We start from the raw sequence: 21,659 nt of genomic DNA on the forward strand, positions 1-21,659 counted from the left end.
AGCAGCACTTAAATTTATTGACGGGTAGGTAAGGAGAGGGAACCATAAACTTGGTGATAACAGTCCAAAAACTATCTTGAGAAGTGTTGAAATAAGAAAAATGATTCTCACAATATATCTATTGCACCATGTGAGAGATCCTGAACAAGGGTGGGAATGGCAAAGTATTTGCTTTTCTGACCCTATAACAGAAGCACGATTATTAGATAGATAAATGTACATTGTAGTAGACACGTACTGTTCTCACAGGATGTTAATACCATGGCCTGAAGATACTTCATGATGTTTCTCATAAGATCTGTGTAAGAACTAAAAATGTATAAAAGCAATTCTTACTATAGGTGTTGTCTTCAATAAAAAAGGAAAACCAAGGCATCCTGGAGAAAAGGATACACTGATTGAACTTACTGAACGCATATAGTGAGAATTACTAAAGTTAGAAACTACATGAAAGTCAAAGTTGAATGTGTTGGGACACCTGGGTGGCTCAGTAGGTTAAGCCGCTGCCTTCAGCTCAGGTCATGATCTCAGGGTCCTGGGATCGAGCCCCACATCAGGCTCTCTGCTCAGCAGGGAGCCTGCTTCCCCCTCTCTCTTTGTCTGCCTCTCTGCCTACTTGTGATCTCTCTGTCAAATAAATAAAATTTTTTAAAAAAGTTGAATGTGTTAAAATCTTCAGGTCTTAGGCCCACTGTGCTGTCTGATGGTGTCTTCTGCATTCAACTGCAGCCATCTGTGAAGAGTCGAAAACTGACTGTCATTGCATTTAATCAGTGTATTCCCTTTTATAAGGCATTCCTTAACAAATGATCCAGAGAAAAACCAAGTGTTTAAAAATCTCTATCTTGGGGCACCTGGGTGGCTCAGTGGGTTAAGCCTCTGTCTTCGGCTCAGGTCATGATCCCAGGGTCCTGGGATTGAGCCCCACATCGGGCTCTCTGCTCAGCAGGGAGCCTGTTTCCCCCCTCTCCTCTGCCTGCCTCTCTGCTTACTTGTGATCTGTCAAATAAATAAATAAAATCTTTAAAAAAAAAAATCCCTATCTTCATTTAGCCACAGAGAAGGCATTTAAGTGATAACTTATTATTAATTGGCCTTTTTTTGGGTCATATCATTTCAACTACCTTGGAAGCAAGATTCCAAGGCAGAAAGAACAGTAATAGTGGCTTTGCTGTTACATTGAGTGTTTATTACCAGAGTGACATTAGTAATAGAGCAGACTGAGAAATATTAAGTGCTTTTTTTTCGTGCTTGATTTTGGTGATCCTTTGTACAACAAATTCTTATTCTTTCTATGTTTTGTCTAATTTAGATCCCCCTAGCTTCTACTGAGCATAAAATGAATGATTTCAGTTTGTGAAATTGTTTTTTTACAATCAAGAAATAAATCACCTGCTGAAAGAATTCAGAAATGTAACTTAACTTGGGGCATTTTTTAAACGCATGTGTGAGAGTATATAACCTTCACAGTAATTAAGCTCTGGAGAAATAGAAATTGTTGATAGAGATAGCTTAGAAAATTAAACCTTATTAAATAATAATAATTAGGGCATATATTGGACTTCATCAGTTTCAGGATTTTTTTTTTCCTTTGTTCTTTATCGGAAAATGAGTTTTTATGTGGTGGACCTGTGAAAAACACTAAACAAGAACAACATATAATCTGTTTCACTTTAAAGCTCATTCATTATTTATAAATTTATTTTTCTTCATAAATTTATTATCTATTGAATGGTGACTGCATGACAGATTCCAGAAGAAAATGGTTTCTTCTTATCTCAGGTTTTCTCTGGCTTCTAATAAACTGGGAGCTCTAGGAAATACTGCACTTCTTAATATTTGGCAGCTTGTATCTTCATTTGCATACAATTTAAATATTTTAAAGTAAAATTAGAAATTTATAATATTTCTAAATTTACTTTAATATGCCAAATGATGTTATTCTCAGACTGTTAAGACTCATATAGCCCATCTAGAATGTTCCTCCAGACTATCCCTTTTTTTTTTAAAGAGTATTTAAGGTATTATTTTTATTTGTACTTAGTTTGTGGATACAGATCTATAAATTGATATTATCACCAATGAGCTACTATAATCATACTGGGAATCAAATTTGTTACTCTGAGAACTCTCTTATCTGTTATACTATTAAGTTTGCTCATGTATAGTTAGAACCATTTATTTATTTATTTATTTGCGTAGGCTCCATGCCCAGTGTGAAGCCCAGTGCAGGGACTGAATTCACGGAGATCAAGACCAGAGCTGAGCTCAAGAGTTGGACACTTAACTGACTGAGCCATCCAGGTGCCCCTTTAATCAACTTTTTAATTTAGGAATGAGTAAAAGCATATTTGCTAGAGATGATAATCCAGGAATTGCTTGGGAAATGGCTGCAGTTCATTTTAAAGTTCTTGAGATACTGTCCCCCCACCAATCTGTGTTTTGTTAATTTTTCAGTCCTGACACACATTACCTACACTTGGAGCAATAAATTATAAATACCTATTTTTATTTTTGTAAGGTAATACTGAGGTTTGTAAAAATATTGTTTTACAAGATATTAGTTATATACCACTAGACTAAGCACTATTAGTCTATTTTGATACATGAGGAAAAACTGATGTTTGTAAAATGTATTTAGTTTTCTGCTTTCTAGATTTGATAGTGTCTAGTGCACACTGCTGTTTCCTTTCAGAGACATAATTTTAAAAACAGTAACAGTGTAGAATAAAAATCTGTTATTCTGTCATATTTCTTAGAACATTACGTCTCATCAGATAGGTGCTTTTATTCAAATACACTTAGTTGTAATTAGGCCAAATTTGGACTTTTCCTAGACTGAACTCTTGAGGCCTTGACAGTGACAATTTGTTTGATGGTGATATTTTTAGTGCCATGACAGTTTCACTTTCCTTGTGTAAGAGTATGCTCACTGCTTTATCAGATATATAATAGCACAGTGTAGGAATGTTGTTCATAATCAAAACACTCCTCATAGGTTACACAAAGACCACCTTAATGACTGAAATAAGCCTACTTCTTTGTGCCTTAGTTTTCTCACTTGTGAAAGTGGGGTACTAGTGTTGTTTCCTATTCTGGAATAATTTAGATTTCCTTATTATTTTTTTTAAATTAAGGGGAAAACCAATTCCAAGGCTTATAATACTGTAATAATAAAAAGAAATGCCAGGTTTTCTTTGTATATACTTATAAGCCTATTTCCAAAAATTCCTTATTCCAGACATTAAATTACTTAATAAGAAAGAAAAAAATGTAAAAGCCACTCTTTATTGCACATGTACAATATATTTAACAATCTCTGTGTTAAACAAATCACTAAAGTAGTTACATTTTGGACATGCATTGCTCTTTAAACTACTGAAAGTCAGTAAGTATTTTAATTCTTCAGGTGAGTAATCCTGTAATTTGGAAAGGATTAATATATCTCTTTCTATTGGGGGTCTTTCACATTTACTATTCTGTTCTTACAATAAATAAAAATGTTGCATTAATGCTATTATTAGGTCTGTTTAAAGAACAGCCAGCTTTTTTGATAATAGAACAGAAAATAAGTAGAGATAATTGGAAACCAAAACTGAATATACCCTGCTAGATTAGTTCCCAGAAAGTATAATTTATGTTTAATGCACATAATTTGCCCAAGAATAAGTGGTGATTGACGAAATATTTTTTCAGCAAAGATACTATCTACCCAGATTATCATTTCATTTTGCTTTTTCCTACTTTTCAGTGGAGAGAAAACCTGTCTTTACAATTAAGTATAAAAGCAGAATTGTAAAATTAGAGCCAATAAATCCTAAACCAGGAAGAATTATGAAATTAATAGTGCATTGTTGCTAAGTGCTAGACAGAATAGCTTCTCAGTAAACTGTAGTTTGTTACATGAAAAACATTAATAAATAAGTCCATTATTCCCATACCTATAAACACCGACAATTTATATAATGCAACATTATAAAAACTTCAAAGCACATTTTAAAAAGGTTTAATTGCTATCTACATCATTTGTGATTGTTCAACTGTAGTAAGATATGAAAATTCCTAAAACGGAAAGAAAAAATAGCAAAGAAAGCAGAAAACAATGAATCCAATGACCCAGTTCACTGAATAAATATAGATGATCACCATATCCATGTCAAACCACCATCCACGGCTATCATCCTCAAAGTGCAGATAATCCATCCTGTGTGCACCATGTGGGAATTGCCTTCTTGTAACTGGAGCTGCACGTCTATGGAAACCTACAAGATGCATCAAAACGTTATTGTAAAGCGCATGGAATTCAGGTATGCGCTCAGAAAGGAAGCTGTGTTATGAACACTGGGACCGTGAACAGAGCGTATCTTGATGTCACTGAGTGATATGTTGTATTCCTGACAGCTTTTTTCCCCCCCAATGATAAACAATAGTCAGGGTCTCTTTTAGTTATGGGTTTTAAGGGCAGGATCAGTAAAATTAGCAAAGAGTATGGGGTATGGAGTCAGGAGACCTATTCTTGTTCTGTCACCTTCTTGGGCAAGCTATTTGATCGCTTTGGGTCTCTGTCTGATCATCTATACCATCCAATGACTTAATCACAGCAGATCCTCACAAATTTTTAAATTATTTTCACAGGTGAGCAATTTCTACATTTGAACTCGATTCAGGTTGTATTGTCACAACTGCTCTTTGTAACTAGTGATCACCAACTTAACCTTTTATCTCATACCTTGAGAATTTTATTGGTATTTGAATAAAATTCTATGAGGAGGGGCACCTGGGTGGCTCAGTCTGTTAAGCATCCACCTTCGGCTCAGGTCATGATCCCAGCGTCCCGGAATCAAGCCCCACGTCTGGCTCTCAGAGGGTCTGCTTCTCCTTCTACCTCTTCCCCTGCTCATGCTTTACAAAAAAAAAAAAAAAAAAATTCTATAAGGAAAATATCTCGTTTTAGCACTGGACAAACCGGACAAAATGGTATACCTTTGAAGAAATTTAGGTTTAATTTTTATAAATTTTAAAGCATGGGCTTACTTAAGGAGATTGGTATGTAAAAAGCCAATCTCAAAATCTCTAGCAACAACCTTGAAGAAAATGCACGGGGTATGTGAACGTGGAATGTTAGCAGTAAGTCAAGATGCTACCAGGTACTTCTGCAATGGACATAATTCTATTCCCAACCTGATTATGATTCAGGCCTCCCTAGTTTTCACATACAGATAGTTTTTTTTTCTGTTATATTCTGTCATATGGTGTTTAGATTGGCTCTAGCTGGTTTTTCATGCCCTTGTCTGCTCTTTGCTGATGATGTCAAGAGAGACATGAAGCTCTAAAACGAAAGCACTGCTTAAAGACATCGGAGAAGGAAAAACCGTAACAGGAACACAGGAATACATAAAATCATTTAAATTGAAAACAACATAGAACCTGGACCTGCCAATTGATATTTCACTATGAGACGTTAGTTTGTAAAAAGCCCTCTTGCTATGGTAAAAGTCACATCAGTGGTTGAAAGCATATGAAAAATGCAACCAGTCGGTCATTTGATCGGACTCCACATGCCAGAAAATTATAAAACCAACCAACCAACCAGCCATCAAACAAAAATACAAATGGACCAAAAATGCCCTACTGTATCCTTTGGCTACTCAGGGCTCTGAAACTCAACTAGTATACTACAGAAGCCAACTAGATCTGATCAGAAGTGTTTAGTAAAGGGACTAATTTTACCAGAAATTAATGCACTCAGTATTTAATAGTAGTAGGTGTGAAATTTTTTGTATGTGAGTGTATACTTGTCAGTGCTTACATTTTGGGACCAGAAAAACTACTGGCCATAGCTAAAGAAAACAAAATCTATATGGATAAAGGGAACATCTAGAGGAAACACCACCATGGGATCCTTCCCAGGCAACTGGTGGCTCTTTGATCTCAGTTTTTAGCTGAAGTGTTTGAGAGCTGCCTTACAGCACAGGAACACATGTGCAGGGAGGAACTTTCCTGGCGGGGGTCCTAAATGCAGAGTATTTCAGGAAACCATAAAACCGCCATGATGGTCCAAGTGCTGAGTCCTGATTTTAGCTGGTCAGGCCAAATGTCCACTTGCATTGCTATGTGTTTGTGGATTTTTTGGTCCCTATAGTGAAGGTAATCACCAGTCGGTGCCTGAAGGTGACCAAGATCAGAAGCAGCCTACAAGTCCCAAGCAGATATCTTGGAGACATTAGGATCCTGGTGCCCAATTCTCAGGCCAGGGTGATCAGAGGGTGATAGGATCATTTTGCTTGACCCCCGTGGCTGTACAGTTGGGTGAGGATATCCTTGCAGATCAAAGCGCCTACAGCTTCAGCCTCACTACTGCCAGCAGCCCATCGCTGTGCCAGCTTCCACATGGACACCTTCTCTGACAGGTTATTTTCCAGAGTGGTGTCTATTGTTCACACAGAAGCCAGTGCCCCCCAAAGCTCACAGTTGTGTATTGCACAGGCCACTCACTGACAGTACAGACCTCTGGACTTGGGACTCCTTGGGGGTGACCGGTGTTGGACTCCAACGTGGCTGCTGCAGCCCCAACTTAGCTCTATGTAATATGTGCACAGGTGCCACCCCCAAGGGTATAGAGGCCTTCCAAACACTCTGACACAGCCTTCCTCCCACCTTATTAAGGGAGCCATTTTTCCTATGGCTTCCCTGGACAAAGCTAAAATCCCATCTGTCCTGAGACTGACCTTGCTAGTCATGTTTCAGACGTTCTAGCCCTCAATTTCAGGCAGTAAAGTAGACCTTTCCACTCTGTCTACAGCTATGGGTAGATCTATACATACAGCAATCTGGAAGAAAGAGTATAGCAGGAGAGAGATGGAGGAATTTAGGACCAGATACATGTAGCTACAGAAAGAGACATAAGATAGAACCTATGGAGCAAATGCAGATGGAGATACAGGTGTATCTGTGTATATGTCTAACTGGCAAATAGAATTCTTTTCTGATTTGCAGACTCTGAACATAAAGGTGTTGGAAAGTGGGCCTTAAATGAGGAAATCCAAAATCTCTCATCTCCCAGGGTAAAATGTTAATATTTTGAGGCAGAATTAAAAAAACAAGGAAATAAACTGCTGGCACCCATATTAAAAAAAAAAAAGTGGTGGTTCTTGTATGACTAAATGAAAGTATTACTGAGAAATATTACATCTCCTTGTGATATATTGCACTTTTTCCCGGTAATAGGTACCTGCTAATTATTTAGAGCTTGAACATAAGCTTGCCCAATGGCAACATCTCTTGATTGACCAATACATAGTTTCAGAGTCTTCTAAAAAAAAAAAAATCCAAATTTTAAAGGACTGATAATCTGATCGTAATCTTTGGTTTTTACTTACTAATGCCTACTTCAAGTATTTCTGTCCTTATTAGTTTTAGTGGGGACAATACAATAAACTATGGAAAAGCTATAATTTTGGTAGCTGCTAGTAACTCCAGTGATAAAGGTTCTGTGAGGCTCAAGCTTTAAGCAGATTCTCGTTCATCTAATTTAACAATAGAAGAACACTAAACATGTTCCAGACTAAGCTGCTTATTCTGATGGCAAGTTTACACTCACTTGGGTAGTAGTATTTAAAGTCAAACTTCTTTGATCAAGGATAATTCTAGATAACTGTTTATAGGATTTATATTTAAGAAAAGTTGTACATAGTTAAGTCATATGGACATCTTAATTTTTGTAATCAATGAACATGCAATAACTTTTTAAATAACATTTAGTTGTGTCTTTTCCGATTACTTTCATCAATATTTTATAATTTTCAGTAAATTATATTTACTTACATTATGTAGATGTAAAACATGAAATTAAAAAGGATGAGATAAAGGGGAAATGGTAAATTAGAGGGCCATATTTCAAATAGATTTTTAATAATTCATAATGTTTTTGGCTGACTTCCTATCACATTTTATTTTTAAATTATTAATTTTTATTGCTTATAAAAGGTTTACAATAGGATGATGTTTCTTCCCGTCTTTTTTGTTTGCTTTGTTAGTATTAAGTCTCTTGTGTACTTTGCACTAATATTTATCTAAAACTAGATAATATAATGTAAAATCCATTTAACTGGGCATATGCAAACTTCAACATATTTTAACAGATAGAAAACACACCAACGAAGTCCGTCCTTCTGTTATTCGACTTCCAGTTTTCCTCCGCCAATATTACATACCATCATAACCTCTAAGTAAGAATGTCACTGTTAGTCTTCACTCAATATTATTGAAGCTTAACTTCTGTTTAGATAAGTAGAATATATTCTTTTATGTTCTCTTCCCACATTCCAGTGGGTTGCTTTGTACCCACCTGGGCAGGTATTCTTTTTTGGAGAGCATATTAAGGGAATTTCATCCCAACAGGTTTTTAAGACTATCTAACCACCATTCTCTAAACTGTAGTCATTATTTTAAGAGAAAAGGGGGTCTTTCAGTTAGTATAGGAGGGAGGGGAAGTGGGAAGAGTTTTTCGCACATTCAAAGATTAGCCTAATACACAAACACAAATATTTCCAAAGTAGCTGATATTCCTTTTCCAAAGCTTCTTCACAAATAGAGGCTGGAGAATAGGTAGCACTATTATTGGAAATTATTATTATATAACAAAGTGATTTTTCTGACCTAAAGGATTATTTATAAACCTTAGATGTTTCAGATGTAAGTTTCAGTTGGTTGGGTCAAAGGAACGATGGTATTAATGGAATAGCCCTAGAAAAAAGTAGGGCCAAGAGAAGACATGGCACAAAAGACAAAGCATTATGGGTGGGGAGATCATATGTGCTGGTTTCCCTAGGACAGTCTCAGTTTACTTTTGTTGTCCTGGTAGAAGTACTAATAGAGTGCCTCTCATTCTGAAAGTGTTCTCATTAATGCTAATTTCCAGCTCTGACCACCACAAAGATTCAGGCAGTAAGTTTTTATAGGTAAGGTAGATAAGGATCATTGCTTGTTTAATATTAATTTCTTCTTCAAGAAAAAGAGAGATGGGGAGAGAGAGGGAGGGTCAGAGGAAGAGAAGATCTTAAGCAGGATCCATGCCCAGCGTGGAGCCTGATGAGGGGTTGATCTCATGACCCAAGCTGAAATCAAGGCAGCCACTTAACCCCCTGAGCCACTCAGGTGTCCCTTACATTTTTTTCTAGGTGGGGAGTTAGTAAGTAGGTTTTTGTAAATATTTTGGGATTTTCAAAGCTATAAACTGGATGGGAGGATCATAATTTCTCAATCAAAATCTGATGAAAGGAAAATCACCTCACAGATACTGTTACTTGGTATGTATTAGATTATGACATCAGAAGAATTGCAAGAATACTAACCAGTGATTAATTCCAGTAATCAGTAACTGATTCCCCTGTAAAATGATTACAATGAAAGGACCTAATCACTGGGCTACCATGAGGATTAGATGAATTAATACATATAAATCACAGGCCTGGTCCATTATAAAGGTTCAGTGCATGTCAGATTTTTCTTCTTACATTATTATTACTATTGTTACTATTAATATGTGGAAGAAGCTACCTTTTCTTGCCAGAGCTTGTTCTTCATATTATGTCTATCTTTTCTGGATAAATCAATGAGTTGACCATTGATGGTTCAAACAAAATGGTTTCTAGCTGTTTAAGTATGAGTTGATTTCTTCAAGGCAGTGGCTAATTTTAAGTACACTCTCAGAATCAGACACTGAAACTATGAGATCTAATCAACATTTATAGAGGCATATTTGCGATCTGTTAGTCGCTGAGGATTTTAAGGTATTTTAGGAAACTATTAGGAAATATTATTATATATTATATATATAATATATACTAAGAAACTAAGGTAGTTTAGGAAAGTAGGAGTCTGGAACAGTGTTTCTCAATCTTTTTTTTTTTTTAAATTAGCACCCCCATAAGGGGAAAAATAAGTTAAATTTAAATTTATGTATTCTAATCAATAAATTAACTTAAACCTACTTTCTTCCTAATGAGAGAAAATAAGTAGGAAAGAATAAGATTTTGTCAGGTACAGTTAAGCTTTTGAGGGCCACAAACCAAAGTACTGTCTAGGATTTTTTGGTGGCCCCCCAAACCAATCTTTGCCCCCTAAAATCCTAGGATGGCCTAGGAGACAGTATGCCTAAAACTATCATAATAATGAAATATATACATATATAGTGATATAGGCAACTACTTTATTCCAAGAGCATTTGGATTGGAATTAATGGAGTGAAAACTTCTGCACCAGGAATTCACTTTTACATGGACTTAACGACAACCTATTACTGGTGACAACCAATAATAATTAGTCTGGTATTCAGACATGGTTTAAAAAGTATCTAATAATATTAGTACTTCTACCTGTGCTATTTTAAAGTAAAGAACACAGTAAAAACATAAACCTCATACCCCCCCCCCCCATATATTACAGGGAAAAAAAAGCACTGTGCAGGGAAAATCATCCTCATCAAGAGATCAGAAAATTTGGATTCTTGTGCCAATATTAAACATAACCATTTGGTCGAGTCAAAATAGTGTCTCTGTATCTTCCAAGATGTTCATATGGTTTTCCTTCTTTAATCTGTTAAGGTGATGAATTCACACAGATTTTTTTTAAATGTTGAATAATTTAAATCTATTAAAGTGATGAATTAAAGTGACAGATTTTCCAATGTTTCATCATCCCTTCATACCTAAGACAAATTACATGTATTCATGATACTCATTTTCATATACTGATGAATTCAGCTTTATATATTTTATATGGAATTTTTATGCCTATGTTTGTAAGGAAGATTGGTGTATAATTTTCTGTTTTATGTTATTTTTGCCTGGTTTATCATTATTTTATTGGCTTTTTAAAATATGTTGGCAAATGGGTGACAATTCTACATCGGTCTCTGTGTGTCTGTGTATCTTGTAAACAGAATTAATGACTGCTTCTATTCTGTACTGTTTCTTGAAAGATATTCCTATAGCATATAATCTTGGCAGAGAGGATGTTCCCTTTTGGGAACAAACTATATTTAAAATATATCAAATAATTATAAAATAATTATAATATATAAAATAATCATAAAATAATTGAATTTTGGGGCATCTGGATGGCTCAGATGGTTGAGCATCTGACTTTTGATTTAGGCTCAGGTCATGATCTCAGTGTCGTGAGATTAAGTCCCGCATTGGGCTCTGTGCTGAGCATGGAGCCTGCTTAAGACTTTCTCTCTCTCTGCCCCCACCTCCTGCTTGCACTCTCTCTCTTAAAAAATATAAAATAAAACTTAGAAAAAGAACTAAATTTTATGAGCTCAGAGCTCTCCAGGTAACACAACCCAGTGTGTGTGTGTAGGTATCATCCGGGCCCTATCTGTAATGTCCTTGGAGAAAAAGGGATCAGGTATCCATCATCAATTCTGCTGTTTTGGCTAATGTTGTGAGTAACAGACCATCCTTTGTTTCTGCCCCAGGAATCTTACACTTTTTGCAAACATCCTTGAAAGTGGAACACTAATTTGTTAGCTTGCTATTAGGGTAAAATCTCAGACCCTTAAGAGTTCTCAACATTTACAGTCTTGTGTCCTTTTTACTCTATGAAACAATGTGCATAAAATTACAATCCTTGATGGTTTGGTGAATCTAGCCTATAAAACCATTTGGGCCTGTTGTCTTTTCAAGTTTGGGGGTAAATTTTTAAATTCCAATTCTTTACTAGTTGTATCAGTTTCTTTATTAATTGCTAGTCTGTTAATGTTTTCTAAGGTTTTCTTAAGTTGTTTTTGGCATTTTTATACATTATCCATTCAATCCAAGTTTTTAAACACATTGGGCTAAAATTTGCATAACTGTGGTACATTTAGTGCTCCACGCAAATAATCTGGTCTTCTGAGTACATCGTTTATTTTGCACTTCTCTGCTGCTGAGAAGGTTAGGCATGGCCATGAGACTTGACCAACGAAGATGACTGTTCAAACAAAATATTCTGCATTGCTTCTGGGTAGAGCATTTATCAGTTTGAAAGGCTGCAGCAGTCTTTTCCCTTCCTCCCCAGCAACTACCAAAATACCAGACAGACTGCCCAGTCAGCTTCGGTCATAAGGCTTAAGATGATGTAGCACAGAGGACTCAGGAGGTAAGGGAAAATTATTCCAACGTCACTAGGCATTCTGGTTGAGAATCACAAAGTAATCTATAAAGCTAGTCAAGAAAAGGATGATAATCCCTCAAGTTGAATCTGACACCCCCCCCTTTTTTTCTTCATGTGTGAAAGTACTCTTGGAGAAATTTCATTGTGTGAAACTGAAGAGTGACAAAGGACTGTGGAGAAAATCTCCAAGTCAGAGTTAGGTTGAGAGAAAAATACAAAGAAGAAACCACATTCTAGAATTTTATAAATTCTATTTTATAAATAGAATTTATAAATTTATTTTATAAATACAATTTTATAAATTCTATTTTCTAAAAACAATTTTACCTCTGAAGGATTTTTCTCCTATCCTAGAATATAAAGGCCATCACTCCCTGCCCCTCTGTATGGTTTAAGTTTACATTCACCATCAGAGACTATAAATAAGGTAGGCTCCATTATTTTGAAGACTCTTTCAGAGACATAAAGATTGTGCACAATTATCTCATATATTTTTCAATTTTAGCAAATTTCACAGTGCTTATACTGGGTACTAAATGTGTTTGCTGAATGGATGGATGAGTGAGTGCCTGTATATAAGGAAAGACAGCAGAAAATAGAATGAATAATTAGCCTGTTTTCCCAGAATGTTTCAAATCAGGCCTCCCAAATATATTTTTAGCAGGAACGGAATATTATTATGAATGTATTTGAGATGCATTTTGTAGCTCTTAAGAAAAAATATTCTTTAGAAGTTAGTTCAGAGAGCACTGAAATTAGTATTAAAAGGGAAAGAGTCATCTGTCATATGCCAAGCATTGGGCAAAGCCTCAGATATATCACTGAACAAGACAGACACACTGCATGCTCAGAGCTTAAACTCTGGTGGAATGAACAACGATGACAGACTATTACTGATTGATTCTTATTTTATAGTCATTGCAATAAGTATCAAATTCATCAACACTTTGTAAATAAGGGAATTAATTAAGGCTGATGGAGGTAGGATAACTTCTACTAAGATTTGAACCCATTTCTTTTTCTCTCATCTGGGGACCATTTGATTCCCAATTCTGCTAGTTAACAACTGTGTGATCCTGAGCAAGTTACTTCACCTTTCTTACTGAGTTTCTGGAGATAATGAATGAGGACAGTAAGATCCTTTCCAACCTTACCCATCTTAAATCTTACATGTAGTTAGGTGCTTTCAAAAAAGGATGTATGCGATATCCTTCATGTGTGATGAGACAGACAAAAGGCTGAAGCACAGTATTTTACTGCTGTCTTTTTCGTATTACATAAGACATTTATGGTGCCAAGTTGATTGATCTAAGTAGGCCTTAGCAGAGGTGGAGTGATATTTTTATAGTCAAAAGTAGGTATAGAGTTACTCTGTTAATATATTTGAAAAGCTAATACAAAATGAATTTTAAATGTCATCTTTTTCTCCTGTATTTTTAGGATACCAGAGTCAAATGTATAAGTCCTATAAACTTAATTTTTTTCTAATGAATACATTAACTATGTGTGGATTATTCATAATTCTATAACACCTGTTTAATTTTCAGTATACAGTTGAACCATGAACAACATGGATTTCAGCTGTGCGGGGTCACTTACACGTGGATTCTTTTTTTTTTTTTTTAAGATTTATTTACTTTAGAGAAAAGGGAATGTGAGCTGGGGAGGAGCAGAAGGAGGGAAAGAATCTCAAGCAGACTCCCCCCTGAGCACAGAGTCCCATTCTGGGGCTCCATCTCAGCACCCTGAGATCATGACTTGAGTTGAAGAGTCGGGGGGTTAAACAACTAAGCCATCCAGGTGCCGCACAAGTGGATTTTTTCCCAATAAATACATACACAGTAATGTAAATGTATTCCCTTTTCCTTATGATTTTCTTAACATTTTTCTCTTGCTTTACAGTAAGAATACAATATATAATACATATACAAATAGACTGTATATCTTATCAGCCAGGCTTCTGGTCAGCAGTTGGTTATAAGTAGCCTTGAAGGAGTCAAAATTTAAGTGCGGATTTTTAATTATGGAGGGGTATTGGCAACCTTAACATGTGTGTTGTTCAAGGGTCAACTGTAGTTTATAAAATTCTCAGGCAAAAATCACAAAAAATTCTCATGTTTTGTTTCTGTTAACAAGGTAAAAAATGAACACCATGATTTCTTTCAAAGATATTTTTGTGGCAAAAAAATATATAACACAAAATCTGCCATTTTAACCATTTTTTGGCATACAACTCAATAGCATTAATTACATTTACAAAGTTGTACAACCATTATCACAAAGACAACTTCTGTAGCCATTAAGGAGTAATTTCCCATTCTCCTCAGTCTCTGGTAACCTCTAATCAATGAATTTGTCTATTCCAGGTATGGCCTAGGAGTCAGATCATAAAATATTCATCCTTTGGGGTCTGGTTATTTTACCCAGTGTAACATTTTCAAGGTTCACTGATACTGTAAGCAGGTATCATAAATTCATTTCTTTTCATGGTTAAATAATATTCCATTGTATGTGTATACCACATTTATGTTTATCCATTGATTTCTTTATGGCTACCTGGATTGCTTCCATTTGTTGTCTATGATGAATAATGCTGTAGTAAACATTGGGATACGAGTATCTCTTCGAGTCCCTGTTTTCAGTTCTTTGGGGTATATATTCAGGAGAAGATCTGTTAAGTCATGGTAATTCTATATTTAGCTTTTTGAGGAAACTCCAAAATATTTTTGCAGTGGGATGCATCATTTTACTTCACTACCAGCAATCTTTGAGGATTCCTATTTCTCCACATTTTTGTAAATACTTGTTTTCTGTTAAAAATTTTTGTTAGAGCTGTTCTAGTAGGTGTGATCTCATTGTGGTTTTCATTCCCTTAATGACAAATGATGTTGAGCCTTTTTAAAATATCCTTATTGGTTATTTGTATATCTTTGGAGAAATGTCTATTCAAGTCTGTTGCTCATTTTTTAATTGGGTTGTCTTACTGAGTTCTTTATATATATTGTGGGTATTAAGCCCTTATGAAATATGATTTGTAAATGTTTTCTCGTATGGAGGCTGCATTTAATGAAGTTCAGTGTTTTAATTTTAGTGCTCGTGTTTTTGGTATTATGCCCAAGAATCCAGTGGTCATGAAGATTTGCCCCTGTATTTTCTTCAAAAGAGTTTTATGGTTTTCTGTCAGAATGGCTAAAATTAATACAGCAAACAACAGGTGTTGGCAAGGATGCAGAGAAGGGGCAACCCTCTTGTACTGTTGGTGGGAAAGCAAACTGGGGCAGCCACTCCGGAGAACAGTATGGAGATTCCTCAAAAAATTAAAAATAGAACTACCTATAATCCAGCAATTTCACTAATAGGTATTTACCCAAAGGATACAAAAATACTGATTCGAAGGGCACATGCACCCCATTTTTTATAGCAGCAATGTCCACAATAGCCAAACTATAGAAAGAGTCCAGATGCCTATCAACAGATGAATGGATAAAGAAGATGTGGCATGCATACAACACACACACACACAAATAGAATATTACTCAGCCATCACAAAGAATGAATGCTTGCCATTTGCAATGATGTGGATGGGGCTAGAGTGTATTATGCTAAGTGAAATATATTAGTCAGAGAAAGACAAATACCATATGATCTCAACCATATATGGAATTTAAGAAAAAAACAGATCAACATATGGGAAGAGGAAAACAAAGGAGAGAGGGAAACCCTAAGAGACTCTTGAGGATACAGAACAGAGGGCTGATGGAGGGAAGAGAGTAGGAGAACGGCTAGATGAGTGATGGATATTAGAGCACTTGTGATGAGCACTGGATATTGTATGTCAGTGAGGAGTCACTGAAATCTATTCCTAAAACCAACATTGCACTGTATGTTAAGTGCAAATTAAATTAAGAATAATGAACTAGTAACCTTATTATTTTCTGTTCTGTGTGAACTTTTAGGACATACCACATAAGCAATGTAGAATAAAATATAAATGACTAGAAACTTTGAGTTTCTAGAAACATGTAATCAGTCCTTTTAAGTTCTGTTTGGTATGTTTTGAGAAATCATCCTTATAGTCTTTCATTTTCCCAGATTAGAGAAAGCAACGAAAGAAAAAGCAGTCTCTGTGCCAATATTACTGTATTCGCTCTTTTCAATTTTAAGAAAAAGGAAATTTAAATGTAATAATGAAAAAAATAATGGGATAGAAATTAAATGGTGTTAGATTATATTATCATATTCTATTATAACATCTATGTATATAGCCTTGCATTATATCTAGTGTAGCTATAAAATATTTCAGCTATTTCAACACTGGTACAATTGTGATGTTATTCTGTTTTAAGTGTCTCAGGCTGTTTTGGTTAACTCTAACACAAGCCTAATTAAGGAAAGGTGAAAATTTGAAGTTTTATCTGTTCAGGCATTTGAAAGTTTTCAGTGCCAAATTAAAAATCTGGAAACATGAAAATGTCTTCATATTATCCTATTAACTTCAGTGAGCTAATACTCTAATGCTATTAAAATTTGTAGGTATACATCTCATTTAATATTAATCTATTTTAAGCCATAATAAGTAAGTCCTTCTACTTCATGTGCACTGCAAAAATAAAAGACGCAGCTACAGCTATGGTATAGTTAATCATAGTCTTTCTGCTAGTTGACAAGAAGGATCTGGAACTTCTAAGCATGTCTTCAGATTATTAGCATACTCTTCATGTCCCCAAAGGAAACAAGCTGGGACTTCCCTAGATACTTACTACTTTTTAATCCTTTTTAGAATTTATCTCTTGAGATTACCCTGATAGCCAATTCAATCCAATTTCCTCTTTTAACAGATATATTTTTTTAACATATATGTATTTACAGATGAACAGACAAATACTTAGTGCCTTGGATATAATACCATTTTATGGTCTCCCCAAATGTCCTGGCATTTTGCTCAGAGAAGTGTTCACAGCATATTGGCTAAACTCTAGTTTGTGCAATTACTTGTAGATTTCTTAAATTTGCACTGTAGTTTCAGTTGTTTGTATTTGCTATCCAAAACAAATGGACAACTGTCACACACTATTAAACTATCGCTACACTAAGCCAGGGTTAATTTCATTTTAGTGTAAAACAAACACCATCTCCTTTATCTATAGCGTTGAATTCCATCTAATTAATCTGCTCTTCATAATATTATGAATATGTTCCTGCCTGGAAGTCAGAGAATTAAATAAAAGGGTTTTTAAGGTCTTTCCATTCTGAGTCCACATTTCTGTATTGCTGTATAACTACAAGTCCTAGCAGCTTCTAGAGTGATGTACCTCACCTTTGGTACTTTGGCTGCACATTGTAATCTCTGGAGGAGCTCTAAATACTGACATCTGGGATCCATCTCCAGAGATTCTGATTTAATTGGTCTGGGATATGGCTAGGGCACCAGGATTCATTCATGGTCACAGTGTGAAATAACAAATTAATACCCAGAAACTGTTTTGCTTCAAAAAACAAAACAAAGCCTTAGCTCTTTCCTTCCTTAATACAGAAAAAAAAAACTATTTTCCATCTGTTAAAGTCAGTTGAGGACCTGGAAACTTTCCGAGATGAGAAGTTCTGTTTCATAATAATGGTCTTATTTTGTAGTTGCTCTATTTTAGGAAGGTTAATTCCTGAAATTCTGGATTAAGATTATGAATGCTGATGATTATCTCTCTTGGAAGTTCTTTATCTTTTTATTAGTGTGATCAAGCTAACTGCTCACCTAAGTGGAGTGAAAAGAGTATGAGTAGTTTACATTTTACTTGCTATGAGGGATACATGATGCAAACCAAATTCCTTAGAAGCTGGTTATGTCATTTTGAAAAAAATGGTTTTTACTATGCAAATTTAATAATACTCTACAAAAAGAAAAAAAACCCCAAATTCCTTCCATAATGTCACAATTTTTGTTAGTCTAAAATAATATTTTTTTAGATTTATATATATTTAACATAACTTACTAACAATTTGAAGGCTTCTGGTCAGTAAATATGAGTAATGTTAGATTGTATAACTATCTTATATGAGGAAATGCAAACTATAATTTGTTCTACTTAGTATCTGTCATGACAGGTGGTATGAGTGTTTTTGGTTGGACATGTCCCTATTTTAAAGAGAAATTCTAGTTTTCAAATCATTTGTATCTGAGCACTTAGCATCATTTCATTAAGAAATTGTTGGACTATAGATTCCATCTCTTCAATCCATCTATAATTAACACATTTTATTTAATGAGCACTTCCTTGTTACTTCATTTTTCTCTTAGATAAATGTTGAGGTTATTATGGTGCTTTCTAATAAAGTTATGGATGGAGGCACGAGTATATAGAGATATAAGAGGCATGAAACACTCTTGTGGATAGTTATCTTTTCATTGGAGAGATTGTCCTAAGGGTGAAGCAGCCACACCTGTAAATATAAACCCTATTTATCATGAAAAGAAACAAGATTTGGAGTGACTACAAGTGTTCACTTATACTGTGCACTGCAGAACTCCAGAGAGCACCTTTCAAAAACATGACAATTTTAAAGGTCCTTCCAGGACTGCAGTGTGGCAGTCCTGACTTCAAAGCTCTGATTGCTTTTAGAATAGTCTAGGAGTTAAACTCTATGATGAGGTGGCCTAGACTAAGCTAAGGAAGAGTAAGCTACACTGTATAAAATATATTATCTAGATTCTGGTGAATGCAAGGCACCCATTATACTTGAGTTCAGGAAGTAGAAGTGGGAGGAGAACAAGGCATGTCAATTCAAGGCAATGGCTGTGAACCCAGAGACCTGAGCCACTGATACTATAGGGCTCAGTGACTATTAATTCCCAGTGTCCTTTTTGTTGTTTTTAACAGCTTCCATTTTCTATTGACATTGTCCACTCTTTTACCTATGTTGCCCATCTTTTTCTCTCTTCATTAGCATTTGTTTAAATAGCTATTTTAATATCCTAGTCTTATAACTCCAACATCTAGATCACTGGGGATCTACTATTTTTTGCTTCCTCTCAATTATTGGTCACATTTTCCTAACCTTTGCTTGTCTCATAATTCTTTATTGTATGAATGATTCATGCAAATAGAAGTAAATATTATTTCCTCCCAAGACAGGGCTGACTCTTTTGTCAGACAGCTAGGGTGAGAGCCTGATCACCTGAACTTGATAATTAATCAGCTGGGGTAGAGGTAAAGTAAGGCTGCAGATTTCACTACACTCAGTCTACCTCACTCTACAGCCTATCCTATGTTTTTTTGCAGTCCTTTAATGGGACTTTATCTCTGTAGCCCTATGGAGTTCACTATGGGACCACAGGACATTTGTACTCTGTTTTTCAGGTCTTGACTCCTTCTTGAGCATCGTCCTTTGGGTTTTTATTTAAGAGTTTAGTAGGTCTCTATCTTCTCTAATCTGAAAGGTCTGCTTTTCAGAGGTTGTAAATGGAAGTCTATTCATCCTATAAGGTTTAAAATAGGGGAAATGTCAGACTTCTGCAGAAGGTGGTGGAGTAGAAGGATCCTAAGCTTACTTCATCCCACAAATACAACTTGATAACACTGACATCAGTGCAAATAACCCAGAAAAAAACCCGAAGACTGGCAGAACAGGCTGTCCACAGGTAAATGTAGAGAAGAGGCCACATCAAAGAAGGTAGGAAGGGTGGAGATATGGTGGAAAGCTAAACAGACCCATGGGGCTGTCTGTGGGAGGGGAGGATGCTGCAGGCTTGGAGAGTGAAGAGAAACAGACCCTCACACCAGACACCCCATATACGGGGAAACTGCATAGGAAGAACGAATCCCTCAGCATTTGGCTTTGAAAACCAGAGGGGCATAATTTCTTGGATTTTTATAATCAGTAGGACTTAATACCTGGGACTTCAAAAATCAGTGGGCTGGGCTCTCAGAAACCTGGGAGGACTCAAGGAAAATGAGTCCCCACCTTTAAAGAGACAGCAAAACAAAGAGCCCCACTGAGATTTAGCATAGAAGCAGGAGTTTGAAAAACACATGGGGTGTATGAGAAGGGCGTTTGTTTACTAAACTCAGAGTAGTCTGTGCTGGAGGGGCAGGGATCTTTGGGAGACTTCTCCAAGAACAAAAGACCTGGTGGGTCACTCCAAAGTGACTCTTTTCCTGGGGAGTAGGGGAGACAACCACAAACACTAATTTGACTATGGCCCCAGCAGAGGGTTGGGGGCAGACATCTGGTCAGACTGCAGGTCTCACCAACCAGTGGAAGCTTCTTAGGGGACAACACAGGGAAAGTGCTCTGCAGTTGGGTGCTACCATATCTCCGGCAAACATGTGTTCTGACTCAAGCCTAGTGTGGCTCCAGATTAGCCCACTAACAGCACAGGGACCAAATGCTCCCCAAAACAGACTGAAGATAAAGGCAGCTCAGCCACAACACTGGGACAGAGGAGATACCTCTCATGTGCCAGGTTCTGGTGAACAGGGGACATGGTACTGCAGGACACTAAATGACCTCTTCTTCATAAGACTACTACTTTCAAGAGCAAGAGATGTAGCTGACTTTCTTAAAAACAAACACAGATAATTAGACAAAATAAGACAAATATGTGTGAAATGAACCATAGCAATAGAGCTAAATAAAAGAGATAAGTAATACACCTGATAGAGAATTTAAAGTAATGGTCAGAATGTCTGTAAGACCCTAAGCAAAGAGAAAACAATAAAGAACAAATCAGAGATGAAGAACTCATTAACTGAAATTAGAGGAAGCAGAAGAATGTCTAAATGACCTAGAGAACAGAGTAAAGGAAAGAAATCAAGCTGAACAGGAGACAGAAAAAATATGGGGAACTCAGTGACACCATCAAGCTTAATAATATTCACATTATAGAGATCCCACAATGAGAAGAGAGAAAAGGGGGCAGAAAATTTATCTGAAGAAATAATAGCTAAAAGTTTGAGTCTAGAGAAACAGAAATCCAGTTCCAGGAGGCACAGAGAGCCCTCAACAAAAATCAACCCACGTGGTTCCACACCAAGACACATAGTAATTAAAACAGCATCAAGTTCTTAAAAGTGACAAGAGAAAATTTTAAAAAATTACATACACGGAAAAGCCCATAAGACACACAGTGATTTTTCAGCAGATACTCTGCAAGGCAGAAGGGACTGGCATGATAAACCCAAAATTCTGAAAGAAAACCTGCAACCGAGTATACTCCAGCAAAGCTATGATTCAGCATAGAAAGAGATAAAGAGTTTCCCAAACAAAAGTTAAAGGAATTCATCGCCACTAAATCAGCTCTACCAGAATTGTTAAATGGGACTCTCTGAGTAGAAAGGAAAGACCATAAAAGTAGGAGTAAGAAGAGCAGGAAGCAGAAAAACAGTAAAATTAAGTCTATTTTTAAAAGTTCATGGAGCCACAAAATGAAAAGATATAAAGTATGACACCATATACCTAGAATGTGGGAGAGAAGTAAAAGAATGAGTTCAAACTTAAGCGACCAT

At 36.0% G+C, this 21,659-nt stretch overlaps 1 protein-coding gene across 1 annotated transcript in view; it reads right to left on the bottom strand.

The window, feature by feature from the left end:
* Positions 1-1,949: 1,949 nt before the first annotated feature.
* RNF180 (ring finger protein 180) overlaps positions 1,950-21,659 on the bottom strand; it is a 189,835-nt gene continuing 170,125 nt past the window's right edge. The window contains exon 7 of the mRNA XM_032336146.1: positions 1,950-4,262. Within this exon, the coding sequence (XP_032192037.1) occupies positions 4,063-4,262 (200 nt within the window). The 3' untranslated portion in view covers positions 1,950-4,062. The remainder of the gene's footprint in view (positions 4,263-21,659) is intronic.

The sequence above is a fragment of the Mustela erminea genome, chromosome 3 (genome assembly GCF_009829155.1).
Source record: "Mustela erminea isolate mMusErm1 chromosome 3, mMusErm1.Pri, whole genome shotgun sequence".
NCBI classification, from domain to species: domain Eukaryota; kingdom Metazoa; phylum Chordata; class Mammalia; order Carnivora; family Mustelidae; genus Mustela; species Mustela erminea.